This window comes from Salvelinus sp. IW2-2015, linkage group LG13 (genome assembly GCF_002910315.2).
Source record: "Salvelinus sp. IW2-2015 linkage group LG13, ASM291031v2, whole genome shotgun sequence".
In the NCBI taxonomy this organism is placed as follows: domain Eukaryota; kingdom Metazoa; phylum Chordata; class Actinopteri; order Salmoniformes; family Salmonidae; genus Salvelinus; species Salvelinus sp. IW2-2015.
The window spans coordinates 27,575,433-27,592,259 of record NC_036853.1 but is presented as its reverse complement, the minus strand read 5'-3'; the positions used below and the strand labels follow the sequence as shown (position 1 = coordinate 27,592,259).

At 40.9% G+C, this 16,827-nt stretch overlaps 1 protein-coding gene across 1 annotated transcript in view; it reads right to left on the bottom strand.

Moving 5' to 3' along the window:
- ptprfa (protein tyrosine phosphatase receptor type Fa) overlaps positions 1-16,827 on the bottom strand; it is a 461,575-nt gene that overhangs the window by 248,434 nt on the left and 196,314 nt on the right. The window contains exons 3-4 of the mRNA XM_070446207.1: positions 6,026-6,171; positions 1,904-2,045 (exon numbers count right to left, since the gene is read on the bottom strand). Coding sequence (XP_070302308.1) covers positions 1,904-2,045; positions 6,026-6,171 — 288 coding nt within the window. The remainder of the gene's footprint in view (positions 1-1,903; positions 2,046-6,025; positions 6,172-16,827) is intronic.

Below are 16,827 nucleotides of genomic sequence, written 5' to 3'. Positions count from 1 at the left end.
ACCCCTATGCATGTCCCAATATTGGGAGAGTTACCAATTTGTCGTAATATTTAAATAATATCTGTAAAGACAAATCTAATGTGCACAAATATTGAAGGAACAATGAKATTTGCAGTGTACAAACTTAACATGATGAATAAGAATGAATAAGAACTCATGGGTGGCCAAAAATATCTATCTGAAAGCCACGCCCCCAATAGGCCATGCCATCTGTCTCATCTCCTCCACTCATCCATTACGCTCACCTATCTTCTCTCCTCCTGTCCTCTCCTCCTCTCACCATCCTTTACTCTCACCGCTCTCCTTCTCTCCTCCACCATCTCCACTCCCTGTCTCGGCTCAACCTCAGGGAACAAACAGGAGTTCTGTCTAAAACATCACTGCTTTCTTTCCGGCATCCTCCTGATCCCAATCCTTCACATGTTGATGTACAGTAACGTGTGAGTGGGAGCAACGTGACCCAAGCACAATCCTTTTTTCCATGAGTCAGCTTACAGTCAACCATCAGCTATGTCCTTCTCCCGAACACATCACACTCGATACACCAGGAGGATGTCTTCACACTACTCAGACAGCATGTCTGCCAATCATAGTGGCCGGAGCAGCACTATTGTTCAACACAGACAGACTAGGGTTGCTTCCCAAATGACACCCTACTCRGTACATAGTGCCTTACTTTTGTCCAGAGCCCTATGGCTGCCCAATGTATCTGTCCCAAATGGTGCCCTACCCTATGTAGGGTAGGGTGCACTACTTTTGATCAGAGTCCTGAGCCCCAGTCAAAAGTAGTGCACTATATAGGGGATATGGTGCCAATTGAAACACAGATTAAGACTGATCAGACACCAGTCTAGTACATGCTACAAAGCCCCCCTATCTGGCTCCTCTCTCTATCTATCTGTATACATTTACATCCGACTGATGGTAATTCTGCCATTAACCTGATCCTAGATCAGCTTATACCGATCTCGGTTAACACCAATTACCTCAGCACCCAGCCACACGCCTAACAAGACCTTTGGTAGTTTTGAGAATGCGTCCCAAATGACACCCTATTCCATAGTGCACTACTTTTGACAAGAGCCCTATGGGTACTGGCCAAAAGCAGAGCACTACACAGGAAATAGGGTGCCATTTGGGACATAGACTGAAGTCTTGGGGGTTTTCCGGCTATGTTTGCTGAGCAAGCCAGGAAGGAAGCCGGTCAGCCTGACGGTATCTYCAATATCGTCTCCTAGTCCAGATAATGTGTTCCTAGGTGATTTGGAAAAACCCTGCCAGCCGGCCATATGTTTGCAAATATTTCTCTATCAATTTGAGTGTGGATAAAATAATTGTTGTTTCCACTGGCAGGAGAGAAAAAACGAATTTCACACAGACCCATCTACAGTAGCTATYAGCTTCAGAACAAAAACAATTCCTGCAGTCAGATTGTAGATTCATGGTCGGAYAGTGTAATAAAATAGAGATGTCAAGACACATCTCCAATCAGTACATCTAACAGCTACGGGCAAATCACAAACTGATGTATTGTTTCTATTTCATCAACCKAGCAGGCTACCAAAACWAGCAGGACATAAAATGCCCTCTCCACTCTGATCAGTGGTGCAGACATCCCGACATGGTTGGAATCTGTGTGGACATATTGAGCCACGCTGATCAAGACAGAGAAACCCATTGTGGCGGGAATAGATGAGGAGAATAAGAGAGATGAGAGAGACAGACAGAGAGAGAGAGGGAAAGAGTGAGTGTGTTTGTGCCTGTGCATATGAGTGAGAGTGAGAGTGAGAGTGAGAGTGAGAGCGAGAGCGAGAGCGAGAGAGAGAGAGGAGAGAAAAGAAAAGCTAAAGAAAGAATGTTCGAGAGAGAGACAGAGAAAAGGAGTGAGAGAGGTGTATCGTACCTTCCAGGACGGTGAGTTTGGCGCTGGTGTTGATCTCTCCCACACTGTTGATGGCAGTGCACTCATAGATGGCCTCGTCCCTGTGGGTCCTCAGGGGCTGGATACGCAGGACGGACCCTGAGCCGTCATCAAACTCTATCACCTGAACACACGGATGGGGAGAGGAGATAAAATCCATTACAATCAGACCTATGGTCGTRCTGTGACTAAGATTAAATTCTAAACTGATTTAAACAGTCATCTTAGCACGGGCTTCGCTTTGATCGCTATTRCATCAATACGTACAGGACCACCAGAGCACTGTAGAGCCCACTGAGCCAAGGGAACACTCCTTGTTGGATCACTGGCAGGGGGACTAATATAGGGGTAAGAACTTCTACTTACTAGCTAGGCGGGACTGAGGAACTGGGTWTATAGCAAGAGTACAGACTATGCTCCAATTCTACCCAGTCTGCACAAGCATACAGAAAAGGCATACCTGACCAAACTCAAACTCTATTAAGCCATCTCAAATAGAGACTACTCTATTCTGATCTCAATTGCAAAGGACCCTCCGATATTGCATGACTTTGTTGCTGCCCTATGCTCCACAGGCAGGGAGCTAAGAGGAGTAGGTAAGTATGATCTGATACAATCACCCGATTAGAGAGAAATATGTTTTKTGAAATGATGACCCTGAGTGGACAGCAGGTATTTCAGGAAGGCCTTTCAGGAAGCCAGCCTTTAGGGTGGTAAAGACTTAGAGGACAGGTCAAGGGAGGGGATCTCCTAAACTTCCTTCCACTGCAGTGGGAAGTGTCTGACCCAAACATCCACATGAGKGGAAAAGAACATTCCAGAACATTCTTTACTCCAATGACTGGATTTGTATCAGTCGAGCACACCTTGGTTCAAATAATATCTGACATTTTTCAATCACTTTGAGCGTTCACTTGAGCCTGCCTAGAGTGCCAGATAGGCTGGGTTTTCACTGAAGGGGCTATTTTCTTTGTCCCATTATTCATATTCATAACTCTAAATTCATAATATATACACTACCACTCAAAAGTTTGGGGTCACTTAGAAATGTCCTTGTTTTTGAAAAAAATAAATATATATCATTAAAATAACATCAAATTGATCAGAAATACAGTGTAGACATTGTTAATGTTGTAAATTACTATTGTAGCTGGAAAAGGCAGATTTTTTTTATGGAATATCTACATATGCGTACAGAGGCCCATTATCAGCAACCATCACTCCTGTGTTCCAAAGGCACGTTCTGTTAGCTAATCCAAGTTTATAATTTTAAAAGGCTAATTGATCATTAGAAAACCCTTTTGCAATTATGTTAGCACAGCTGAAAACTGTTGTGCTGATTAAAGAAGCAATAAAACTGGCCATCTTTAGACTAGTTGAGAATCTGGGGCATCAGCATTTGTGGGTTTGATTACAGGCTAGAAAGAGGAGTGGGAGGCCCCGGTGCACAACTGAGCAAGAGGACAAGTACATTAGAGTGTCTAGTTTGAGAAACAGACGCCTCACACGTCCTCGACTGGCATCTTGTTTCAGGAAGATGTGCATATGTCGCGTGTCACTACTTCACAGGAGAGCCATTTGAAAGTAAACTTTTTTTGAAAATCAAAATGCGTTTTTTGGCAGAAATGCTTCTTCAACATGTGAACTTTCATGTGCCTCAATAACACACTTGTATGCCATCTGTAAATACAAATACAGCTGTTAAATTTCGAGCCTGATTACATTCATTTACTTTTAAATTACTTTCCCCTTAAGGGACATTAGAAGACACAAATGTATGTTACCAATTGAATGACATCTATTACAGAAGAAATCAATGTTGAAGTTTACATAGCTGGCCATATATGGATGTAAAATGTTACTTTATGGGTTGGTTATGTAGGCTTCCTCTAACCCATCACTTTCCACTACATATAATAATACTATGAAATGATATCTTTACATTAAATACCATTAAAAAAGTCTATCAGAATTCCAGTCATTCCAATAAATGTTCCACCACTTGATCTTCAAAAATAGGACTTGGAAATATGGAAGTATAGATTTAAACAAATTGTTATACCTGAGCATAACCCCAAAACTAAGGACTTATTAGCCAGCCCTACTCTGTTGTTTATGATTTTGTTGTCAGGCAGACTGATTGGGCTCATTGTTTGAAGTTGAAAAAGTGCTATTTACATGTGAAAAATGAACGTTATTTACTATAGACCTATTGTTTACCTTTTTGTTGGTGATACTTTGGTATCTTGATAATATGCAGCTGTTTAAAGGGCAAATCCACAGATTAAATGATAACAAAACAGTCAGCATCCTGGAGTCGCCTCTTCACTTTTGACGTTTAGACTGGTGTTTTGCAGGTACTATTTAATGAAGCTGCCAGTTGAGGGCTTGTGAGGCGTCTGTTTCATAAACTAGACACTCTAATGTACTTGTCCTCTTGCTCAATTGTGCACCGGGGCCTCCCACTCCTCTTTCTTTTCTGGTTAGAGCCAGTTTGCGTTGTTCTGTGAAGGGAGTAGTACACAGCGTTGTATGAGAGCTTCAGTTTCTTGGCAATTTCTCATATGGAATAGCCTTAATTTCTCAGAACAAGAATAGTCTGACGAGTTTCAGAAGAAAGTCTTTGTTTCTGGCCATTTTGAGCCTGTAATCGTACCCACAAATGCTGATGCTCCAGATACTTAAGTAGTCTAAAGAAGGCCAGGTTTATTGCTTCTTTAATCAAAACAACAGTTTTCAGCTGTGCTAACAACATTTCAAAAGGGTTTTCTAATGATCAATTAGCCTTTTAAAATGCTAAACTTAGATTAGCTAACACAACGTACAGAAGAGTTATGGTTGCTGATAATGGGCCTTTGTACGTCTATGTAGATATTCCATAAAAAATCAGCCGTTTCTAGCTACAATAGTCATTTACAACACTACCAATGCCTACACTGTATTTCTGGTAAATTTGATGTTATTTTAATGGACAAAAAAAAGCTTTTCTTTCAAAAACAAGTACATTTCTAAATGACCCCAAAATGTTGAACGGTAGTGTAAACTGTCTCTGTATCAGAACATTTAGATTTGTATTTTGTTGAATTGGCCTATTTAATTTCTGCCACAGCACACTCATCACTTATTGTAAGCAAGCTAGTGCCAGTGACTCCTAGTAGGCTACTAACTAGAGACGAGATGAGTGAAATCGGGAAACGTGTGGCTATCAGCTGATCATAGGAAATGATGTTAGCTATGCTGTCAAAAACTATTTTCTATTTTCGCTTGATTTGAATTTGTTGCTGCGGACATCTGCCTCTTACTAGCAAACACTTGCCCCCTTCCCTGTCCATAACAGCGAGAGACACACATCACAAGTCCAACTTAAAAGTAGTTTACCAGTGTTCAAAACCGTAGACAGTACAGAGCACTGCATGCAGAAGTCAGGTGAGTGCGTGCTTGAGACGGGAGGGAGGGGGAATTTAAGATTCAAGAGAAATTAAATGAGCTTGTTTGAGGTCTAATTCATTCTTTTTTATATATATATTTTTTAAGAAACAATAAATAAAATAAAGTATTCCAACTAGCTGATAGTCCCCTTTTTGCCCTCCTTTCTCATAAGAAGGCAAACGGGCAGGTACTCGAGCACTGGTTGAGCCCGATCTGTGCACATTCCTGTTGGTCTGTCTGTCTCACTGCCAGTCTGCCTGCCTGCCTGTGTACCTGCCTGTCTGTGTACCTATCTTGTCTGAGCAGGGTGGCGTACCTCCGCATTGCTTCCGGTGCTTCTTTGGTGGAATAAAAGGCAGACAGAGCGAGAGAYGGAGGTGGTCACTCAACTGACAACTGAAACAGACAGACATACTCCATGTGGTTGAGTGCTGCTTTGAAACAAGGATGTGGGTATGCCCATAGAATAAAAATGAATCTGGTYATGTAATTAGGAAAGGTATACTATGTCTGCTTGGGGTTCCTACAGTTTTTCTCAACCTTCTCTGTACGGGCAAGCTAATCCATTCTCATTTATGGGTGAGGATTAGCMATGTAGCTAAAATCTGGTGAAAAATCTGTTGTACATCGTATTTGTCAAATTAAAGAAATAAAATACATTAGTAGACCATGTACCTCAAAGCGCTGAGAGCTGACTTTCTTGCCCTTCTTCATCCAAGTGATGCGTGGCTTGGGATCGCCCACCGCCTGGCATACGAAGGATGCCACGCCTCCCGAAATACCTGTCTGGTCATCTGGAGACTTGATGAAACTGGGCATGCCTGGGAGAGAGAAAGAGGACATCCAATGTCAATCAATCAAAAAACTCCCTAGGAGGATGAAACSTCKGYGAGGAGGCCGATACTCTGCTGACTMAACCAGGTAGAAGTTAGGAATACGTACAGTAGGTCTTCACATACAGTAGGACCATGAAGACCAGACCAAAACCAAGAGAAAGACAACAACAACACAGGAGCATACAGCTCTGGGCAGGTTACAGGGCATTCAGATTTCCCTACCAGTTGATGTTCAGGCAGTAACAATGTGTTTTCAAAATCTGATACCAAACTGCCTGCAGCCAAATCAAGTCAAAAAAAGTCTGAGCATAAAACAGTCCAGTGCTGTACTGTCCTTCCTGTCTTGTATTGTGTGTTGCCGTAATTCCAGTGCCTGTAAGTCTCAGTCTCATTAATAGTCATACAAAACTAGCAGATACTTCTCTCCCTTTTCATGCCTGAACAAACCAGCCCTATGTGCCCTGGTCAAAAGTATTGCACTAAATATGGAATAGATTGTCATTTAGGACAGGATTTCTCAAACGCTGTTCTTGGCCTCCCTCTGGTTTCACGTTTTGGTTTTTGCCTTAGCACTACACAGCTGATTCAAATAATCAATGCTTGATAATGGAGTTGGTTATTTGAATCAGCTGTGCAGTGTTATGGCAACAAATTCTAGTGTCAAGAGTTAAATTAACACTGTAAAGCATTAAATGAACCCTATTGGTGTAAAATAATCCCAGTGCTGGTGTTAATAACCAGAGTTGAACCAAAACCATGCCTGTCATTATCATATTTCCCAGCATGATCTATTGCAGGTTGATTTTTAGTATTGTTGTTTCAATATCTATGTTTTTGCATATACATCCATTGATTGATTGATTACTCTCATGCTACTCAGATATAAATTACATACATTTTTCAAAACAATGCCATCTGTTAATTGGACTTTTTTCACCCGTTACTGAAATGGTTGTTCAAGTTTAGATGTTTAAGGTAGTCTCATATAGTACTGTTCCCAACCCTGGGAGTCATTCAAAGCGGAGGTTGAGCGTTCAATTTGCCTGCTGGGGGGCAGGGATACCCCCAGCTCTGCTAAAACCATTGACAACTGCGTAATTTGATTGTAATATAATCACATTTTAAAGAGCGTAATCAGAACTACACATTTCTGATTATTCCATGGAAAAAAAATATCACATATTTAGTGCTATCATCAGAGTTATACAGCACGTAACTGCATGCTTTTCATGATCAGTAAACATCAATTGATCATGTAATTTCAGATAGATAAGGGTAGCCTGACAATATCTCAATATTGGCCACCATTAATTGGATATTTGAGTGATGTAAAATAAAAGTGAACTATACCTGAAAAGTATGATTGGTTAAAGTTAATTTCCCATCCTTTGTGGGCTCTGCCTGTCAAGCAGCAGAAGGGCACATTTGCCGATGTACTGTTAACTGATAATGTTAACTTCGCAAGCTACTTGTAGAAATGTTGTACAGTTGACTAAACATAGTAGCAAGTAGACCAAATGTGCTTTTTTCGTAGGCCTACCTAGAGAAGTTAGCTTACATTGTCCCCTTTTCAACATTGTTTTTAAGAGTGTTAAACAATCACAATTGCAGCTGACAGACATGATAGCTACGCTACATTGATTGATGGACCTCGTCAAATTYGCTAGCTAGCTAATAACAGATCACGTCAATATGGCTAGTTAACAAGCTAACTTTCAGGGGATAAGCTAAATGGCTACATCCAAATATTGTTTGATTTGCTTGCCAGCTACACTGAATGTACAAATTATTTGGAACATCTGCTCTTTCCATGACAAAAATTGACCAGATGAATGCAATGATCCCTTATTAATGTCACCAGTTWAATCCACTTCAATCAGTGTAGATGAAGGGGAGGATACAGGTAAATAAAATATTTTTAAAGCCTTGAGACAATTGAGACATGGATTGTGTATGTGCCATTCAGAGGGTGAATGGGCAAGACAAAAMATTTAAGGGCCTTTGAACAGGGTATGGCAGTAGGTGCAAGCACACAAGTTGGAGTGTGTCAAGAACTGCAACGCTACTGGGTTTTTCATGCTCGACATCTTGTAGATTCCATGCTCCGACAAATTGAGGCTGATCTGAGGGCAAAAGAGGATGCGACTCAATACTAGAAAGGTGTTCCTAATGTGACTTGCAGGCCGGATGGGGCCTGTAAACTYTGAGTTTCAGGCCACTATATTAGGGTAAATCTAGACCCTCAAAAGAAGGCCTTTTGAAATAATGTATGTCTTGTATTGTCTTAAAACATTTCTGGTTTGGGATTTTTGTATGGTTATTCAAAGAACCATCCCATTCATGGTTCTTTAGAGACCCTAAAATGGTTCCCAAATGACATCACTCTCAAGAACCTTATTTAGTTAATTTTTTTTGTTGAATGAGTGTGTAGTATTCTGCTTGTTGTTCTCGTAGCTTGTGTGTGTGTGTGTGTGTGGTGTGTGGTGGTGTGTGTGTGTTGTGTGTTGTGTGTGTGTGTGTGTGGTGTGTGTGTGTGTGTGTGTTGTGTGTGTGTGTGTGTGTGTGTGTGTGTGTGGTGTGTGTGTGTGTGTGTGTGGTGTGTGGTGTGTGTGTGTGTGTGTGTGTGTGTGTGTGTGCTCCTAGCAGTAGATGCATTATGCAGAGCTATGCCTGCCCTTGGCCTGTTTTCAGAGAGCAGGAGGGCTGTGTACTGTATGTCAGTGTCTCTGTGTTAGGGTGCATTTACAGAAAGRGTCCCAAATGGCACCATATTCCCTTAATAGTGCACTACTTTGATCAGAGCCCATTGGGGTCTCGTCAAAAGTACTGAATTATTAAGGAAATAGGGTTACACTTATGACACAGCCACAGTATTTGTAGGATGAGGAAGGGGCACAGAGGGTAAATAAAATGTGATGTGTGGGCGCTAGATGTAGGGAGTAGTGAGACATAGCCGACAGCAGTGTAATTACCACCCTTCTTTCTCTCTTTTTCCCCTCCCGCCATCCCTCCCTTTTATCCTGCCCCAAAAGATCCTCCTGGCGTCAGCGTTTCTCCTAAACTGAGCGCTTATGTCACCGCTGTAACTCTGACAGAGACCCTAAGTGAGCGTTGAGCTCTCCTCACCGCTCTGTGCTGTCCTGTGATGATGTAATGGCGACCATGTTCCGCTCTGTAGACTTTACGTTCCAAATGCCACCCCTTTCCCTACTTAGTGCAAAACCTTTGACCAGGGCCTATAGGGCACCCTATCTCCTATGTGTAGCGCAAAGGTAATGCACTATAAAGGGAATAGGCTGCCATTTGGGACACACKSTGAGATGATACCATAGCAGGCTCCTGTCCCTGCCATTATTGTTCCTCTCCTGTGGTTTGTGGTCTGTGGCTGCTCTTCATACAACACATCCCACAAGGTATTATGTGAGAGACCCAGCTGGGCCACCCAGAGGCATTCACACACACACACACACACACACACACACACACACACACACACACACACACACACACACACACACANACACACACACACACACACACACACACACACACACACACACACACACACACACGTGAAACAATATTGTGAGTTGAGTCATTCAAAGCACATAGCACATGTTCTCACTTTAAGTGGATACAGCTGAAAACAGTGGCAATATCCGAAACCCATAATAGCATACTACATACTTAAACTACATATTATGTACTCATCGTCGCATTCTATTTAGCACGTACCGTTTAGTAAAAAGTATGCAGTGTACCACAACCGCAACACAGTAGCGGCTCCTGACAGGCTGAGTAGGTTGGACGGGGCCGAGTGTGGGTGGATTCTTCCAAATTCATACATGTCCAATTTGATACATTTTTCTAAACTCTGAATAGAATAGGAATGGAGCACGGTTGGGGAGTAACGGATTCCAAAAAAACAGTAACTGTAATCCGCTATATTACCAGCTAAAATATTGTAATTAGATTACAGATACTTTTGAAAAACTAGATGATTACTTTGAGTATTACTTTTACATTCAGAAAGGATGTTTGCGAGCAACAAAATCTTTGATACTTCTCTGTTTACTCAAGGACATTCAAATCAGCATTGAAAAAAGGTGCAAGTTTAAGTTTGTTCCAAGTCAGAGACCACTATGATGACACACCGAATGTGTTTGATGGATCACGGGAAAAGAGCAGGAGTAGGCTTTTGTAGGCTACAGTCCAAGCTATTTCTTCCAATTGTGCGACTGCTGTTGGCATCCAAATATTATCCAACTTGAATAAACGCTTGGAGGTAAGGATGACAGCAGTGGTGTAGCCTACGGCGGCAATACAGATATCACTTATTATTGATATCTACTTAGCGCATTGATGTGAATCACACTGCTGCTCTCTCATTWAGCTATTTGCGCCTCACGGATTGAGGTTGTTGTTGGTGGCTGTTTACAAATCTACATGTGTATTTGAACCCAATGATGGTTCAATTCAACAAGTTTAAGCTGCCTATCAATCATTGTTTTTGAAACCAGTGGACAGCCAGTGAAAAATGCACTCTTGCAACAGCTGCATAGTGCAGATCCAAGCCTAGGGAATGAAAGTGGATTTTTTATTGCTCAATCTAAATCATAATGATAAAAAAAATCCATAGGCCTAATGGACACATGCTTAAACTCACACAGTTTTGATAGACTTAAAGGGGCTATCTGTAGATGCTACATCAATTTTTGGATTTATAAATTATATATACACTACAGTTAAAAAGTTTGGGGTCACTTAGAAAAGTCATTGTTTTTCWTGTCCAATCAATTGACTTTACCACAGGTGGACTACAATCAAGTTGTAGAAACATCTCAAGGATGATCAATGGAAACAGGATGCACCTGAGCTCAATTTCGAGTCTCATAGCAAAGGGTCTGAATACTTAAGGTATTTCTGTTTTTATATTTAATACATTTGCTTTGTCATTATGGGGTACTGTGTGTAGATTGCAGCGGATTWAAAAAAAAATCWATTTGAGAATAAGGCTGTAACGTAACAAAAWGTGTAAAAAGTCAAGGGGTCTGAATACTTTCCGAAGCCACTGTARTTATTAGTGAAACCAAAGAGCTGTAACATATATAKATTCAATCAAATAGCCTAGGACATACACCAAAACTTTTCAAATGTTCAAATCAAAAGGCTATTGCACAGAAAAASGTGGARAGTCGGGTGCATCGRAAATTCAGAACCGCTGGACCAWAATGACATCAAAATGACTGCRGCTTGATCCATAAATTAYATAACTAAATAGGTAGCCTAGACTGCAAAACTAAAACATTCCATATGTTCAAATCAAAAGGCCTGATTAACATGACATCAATAACGCAGCCACATCCCGAATCCCCAGTTCCGATACGTTCAGAAATAAAAGATGGTTTAGTATTTTGTTGAAAAGCTCTGACGAAGGCTAAGAGAACTAGAAACACTCTGCCATGAGAAAACAGAAATCCACTTTGYATAGAAAAATACTTYTTTTTTCAAAGATGTAGCCTACGATGCAATACTTGGGATCATTTTAAGGAGAACAAAACTAACTTAGCCTACATTTGTACACCACCATATGTAACAGTATAGCTTCTCGCCCCTACCTGGGCTCGAGCCAGGGACCCTCTGCACACATCGACAATAGCCACCCCTGAAGCATCGTTACCTATCACTCCACAAAAGCCGCGGCCCTTCCAGAGCAAGGGGAACAACTACTTCAAAGTCTCAGAGCGAGTGACGTCACCGATTGAAACGCTATTAGCGCGCACCCCGCTAACGAGCTAGCTATTTCACATCGGTTGCATATAGAAGATTCGCTATTCGGCATCTTCCCAATTATATAGCCTGGCTTTGTTGTTTGGCTGCTTGGGGAGAACTAGGCCTTATCACTCACAGCCCACCTCTTCCAAAGCATTGTGGAAAAGTGTGCATRGAATTCTACTTCATCTGAAGAGCTGAAATTAGTATAACATCCAGGCATTTAAACCATACTCGATTTTCAAAAATTAAAATAKTACATTTTCGCATACTGACAATGCGTCATGCATGTGTTCTTTCCCGTATTTTTATTTTTTATTTTCGATAGCGCATCCCCATATCTAATTGAACAGCCGTTGTCAAAGCCAAAAAAGATTATGACATCCAGGAATTTAAGGTATACAATATTTTTGAAATGGTGCATACTATTAACCATTATTTTTTCGCACACTCAAACAGCCTATTATTTAGCGCGCAAGTARGGGTATTCAGACACGGCAAGTTTGTAAACTATTTATTGTGGGTAAATTGGCTCCATTAACAATGGCTGTCAATACTAGTTTAACTCACATTGTTTAACCAAGAGGCACACATATACTTTATGTCATACTGTCCATTGGAACTATYCTAAGCCCTAAACCCACCATGCTAGAGCTATGACAAATCCCATGAAGTTAAATATAATTCATATCCCCGCCATCATCATCATCATAGACAACACTCCATATCTAACCGTTGTCTCTAATAGGGTGCTGTGTGTATACAGCACAGTGAGTGGTATCCATAAGGAGGGATATGCTATTGCACAACACACACACAGACAATACAGTGGAAGAAAGAATTACACCCTCCTTAGACACAGCCATGCTGATAACYCAGCCACAGCGCTCTCTCTCTTGCCTTCTCGAGGCTCATATAATGAGAGATATATGCCTTCTGTTSGACTGTGAATTGWTTCATCTTAATCTAATTGAGAAAGRGACAATCTCTTTGGATAAACTGAGAGAACTACAGTAATACCATGACATAAGCATGCTCTATGGTGGTAATTAAAAATGGGATGTAATAAATGTATCACTAGTCACTTTAAACAATGCCACTTTATATAATGTTTACATACCCTACATTACTCATCTCATATGTATATACTGTGCTCTTTATCATCTACTGCATCTTGCCTATGCTGTTCGGCCATCGCTCATCCATATATTTATATATTACTGCACGGTCGGAACTAGAAGCACAAGCATTTCGCTACACTCGCATTAACATCTGCTAACCATGTGTATGTGACCAATAAAATTTGATTTGCTCATTTGCTTGTCCACCACCATGGGCAAAAGTGTGTAATTCCGCTGGGGAACCGAGTTTTACACGTCCGCCTCCATGGCTAAAAGAAACAAGAACACAGCCCAGTCTCTGGGGGAGAGTTGCAGACTAAGGGACAGGATAGATATACCACTGTCTGTCGGTCTGCCAGCTACCTCCACTCTTATATCTGTCCTCAAATAAAAACATCTGCAGGGTTGAATCAATATTTTTCGACTGGCACAGTGTCACAACAACAACAACAACTTCAAAATGGCTGTCTAGGAGTGGTCCGTTTAGGTTGTATAGAAAGAGAAGGAAGGTGATGTGACCGGGGATGGGAMGGGGCAGTATTCAGGAGGACAAGGTTTCCCTTTAAAATACAATGTAAGAGGAAAAGAGGAGCAGAGAAAGACATGAAGAGCGAGAGAGAGAAAGAGTGTGAGCAAGCAAGAGAGAGAGAGAGGGACAGAGGGAGAGAAGAGAGAGTCACAGCGGTGGTGACGTAGGTTCTCAATCTGAGGGATGCGGTGGGGGACAGAGGTTGAGTTCACACCATTATTTAGCTATTTATTTCGTATGGTCACAACAGCCTGACCCTAGGTCATGACATTCTAAATGTAAAACGTGCTTAGCTTGTAAAACGTGCTCTGCTTTCCCTCTCCTTCAGCCCCACGCTTATATGACTGACAGCTGTGCATTCTCTCTCCACCACATTCACATGTGACCCTGTGACTATGCTGAATGTCTTCTTTTTTTAGAAAGAGGGAGAACGAGAGAGAGAGGTGAGAGAAGAGATACACTCTTACAAAAAAGGGTTCCAAAGAGGTTCTTCGTGTAGGGATAGGGTTCTACCAATAACGTTTTTATTGCAGGGATATTTTCTGAATTGTTTGTTTTACTGTTATATCTGTTGTTTTTGCATTGTTTGGTTGATTAATTTTATGCTACGCAAAGATAAATAACATACCGTTTTCTAAACTAATCCAATCTGTTAGTAGTTGGTTGTTCCTGTTTTGATGATTGAGGTAGTGTCGGTATTCAATCTTCCCTAACCGGCAGTCATTCTGAATGCAGGTGGGGGGTGATTAACAATTCTAGAGAGAGAGAGAGAGAGAGAGAGGGAAAGAGGTGTGAGAGAGAGATAGAGAGAGAGTAGATGAGAGAGAGAGAGAGAGGAGATACAGAGAGCTGAGAGAGAGAGAGAGAAAGGTAGGTGAGAAAGATTTGAGAGAAAGAGAGAGAGAGTGACAGAGAGAGGAGATCGAGAGAGGGAGGAGAGAGAGAGAGAGAAAGCTGAGAGAGAGAGCAAGAGAGAGGAGAAAGAGGAGATAGAGAGAGCTGAGAGAGGAGATAGAAAGAGAGAGAAAGAGCCAAATTACGTTGTTCCTCAAAAGAACAGACATGGAAACAACCACACATTCACAGCCCAGTAAGCTGTACAACATCAGCAATTCATACAGATYGGCCAAAACAGCACAGAAGAATACCAAAAAGCAACCTGGAACCAAAATATCCAAACAACTTAGATAACTTTCGATACCACATTCACTTATAGTAAAGAAGGCATCCATCTAGCAGTAAAAACATCAACTATATATTCAGGCAAACGGCAAAAGAAGCACAACTGAAATTGATAAAAAAACAAAACAAAAAAAGACCACAGATGACAACTGGTTTGATGCAGATTGTAAAATTGTAAGGAAAAAAGTTAGAACACTATCCAACCAAAAGCACGGAGGCACAAATAATGATGAATTACCCCTTCATTACTGTGAGACTTTAAAACTCTATAAACATACACTCAGAACCAAAAAAGCACAGTACAACAGCAAGAAAGCTGACACTAATTGAGGAGTCCATAAACACAAACAACGTCTGGCAAAATTGGACAAAAAWAWWWWAATTAAACAATAGGAATTAGCGATACAAAGTGGTGACATATGGACAACCCATTTTAAAACACTCTACAACACCTTTCAAATTGACACAAACGCAGAGCAATGCCAAATTCATGAGAAGTTGAATGGATTAGAAAAAGCTATAAAGGACAATCAAAATCCATTGGACTCCCCAAGTACTGACCAGGAGCTCTATAAGAAACTTCAGGCCCTCAAATTTAAAAAAGCATGCAGACCTGATGGCATCCTAAATGAGATGCTCAAACTCACTAGTGCAACATTTCAATTGGCTATATTAAAACGGTTTAATTTGATCCTGAGTGTAGGTTATCCTTTTGTCAATAGGGGGAGCTGTTAGCACTTTTTTTGTTTGTTGACATTGCCAAATTAAACTGCCTAGTACTCAATTCTTGCTCGTACAATATGCATATTATTGTTATTATTGGATAGAAAACACTCTCTAGTTTCTATAACCATTGGAATTATGTCTCTGAGTGGAACAGAACTCTATCTACAGCACTTTTCCTGACAGGGAGTGAGATTTCAGAAATCTTGGCCTCTGGTCCCAGGTCAGTTTTAATGTCCCTGTGAATGCTATGAGGATACAAACACTGCCTACGCCTTCCTCTAGATGTCAGTAAGTGGTGACAATTTGAATGGAGTCGATTGCGCAATCAGGGCCTGTATAAAACACCAAAGACCGGAAGTAGCTTTCTTTTGGACCCTGCGCTCGACGCGCGATGGACGTTGGACTGGCCTCTTTCCAAGCCTTGGTTTAGCCAGTAATATATTGCCGGTCATGTTTTTACTCGTTATAGGTGTTAAAAACATCATAAGGTAGTTAATTTAAACCGTTTTATAGCAATTTATATCKGTTTAGTGCGATTTTGAGGCATTTATTTGTGACGCCCTTCCATGAGCTGGGCACGTTTCCTGTACATACCGAACGTTAGTGGCCATTTCGACGGGACAAGAGGACATCTTTRGACCAAAAGACGATTAGACCGGAGAAAGGATACATTGCCCAAGATTCTGATGGAAGAACAGCTCATAGTAAGAACTATTTATGATGATAAATCGCTGTTCTGTTGAAAAATGTTAAACGCATATATCGCCATTTTGTTTTGTGTAGTTTCGCTTTGGCGGACCCGGTATTGCACAGTAAGGATAATTTTAGAAATGTAATTCAGCGATTGCATTAAGAACTAATTTGTCTTTCGATTCCTGTCAACCCTGTATTTTTTAGTCAAGTTTATGATTAGTTATCGATTAGACTAGATCACTCTCAAAGATGGCGCCCGACATTTTCAGGCCAGTTTTGCTACTATTCTCATTGTATAACCACGTTTTTTTGTGGCTAAATATGCACATTTTCGAACAAACTCTATATGTTGTAATATGATGTTACAGGAGTGTCATCGGAAGAATTCTGAGAAGGTTAGTGAAAAAATTAATATATTTTGGTGATGATAACGTTATCGCTCCCGTTGCCTTGAATTCATGCTGGGGTAACGTTTGCACATGTGGTATGCTAATATAACGATTTATTGTGTTTTCGCTGTAAAACGCTTAGAAAATCTGAAATATTGTCTGAATTCACAAGATCTGTGTCTTTCCATTGCTATGCTTTGTCTATTTTTATGAAATGTTTTATGATGAG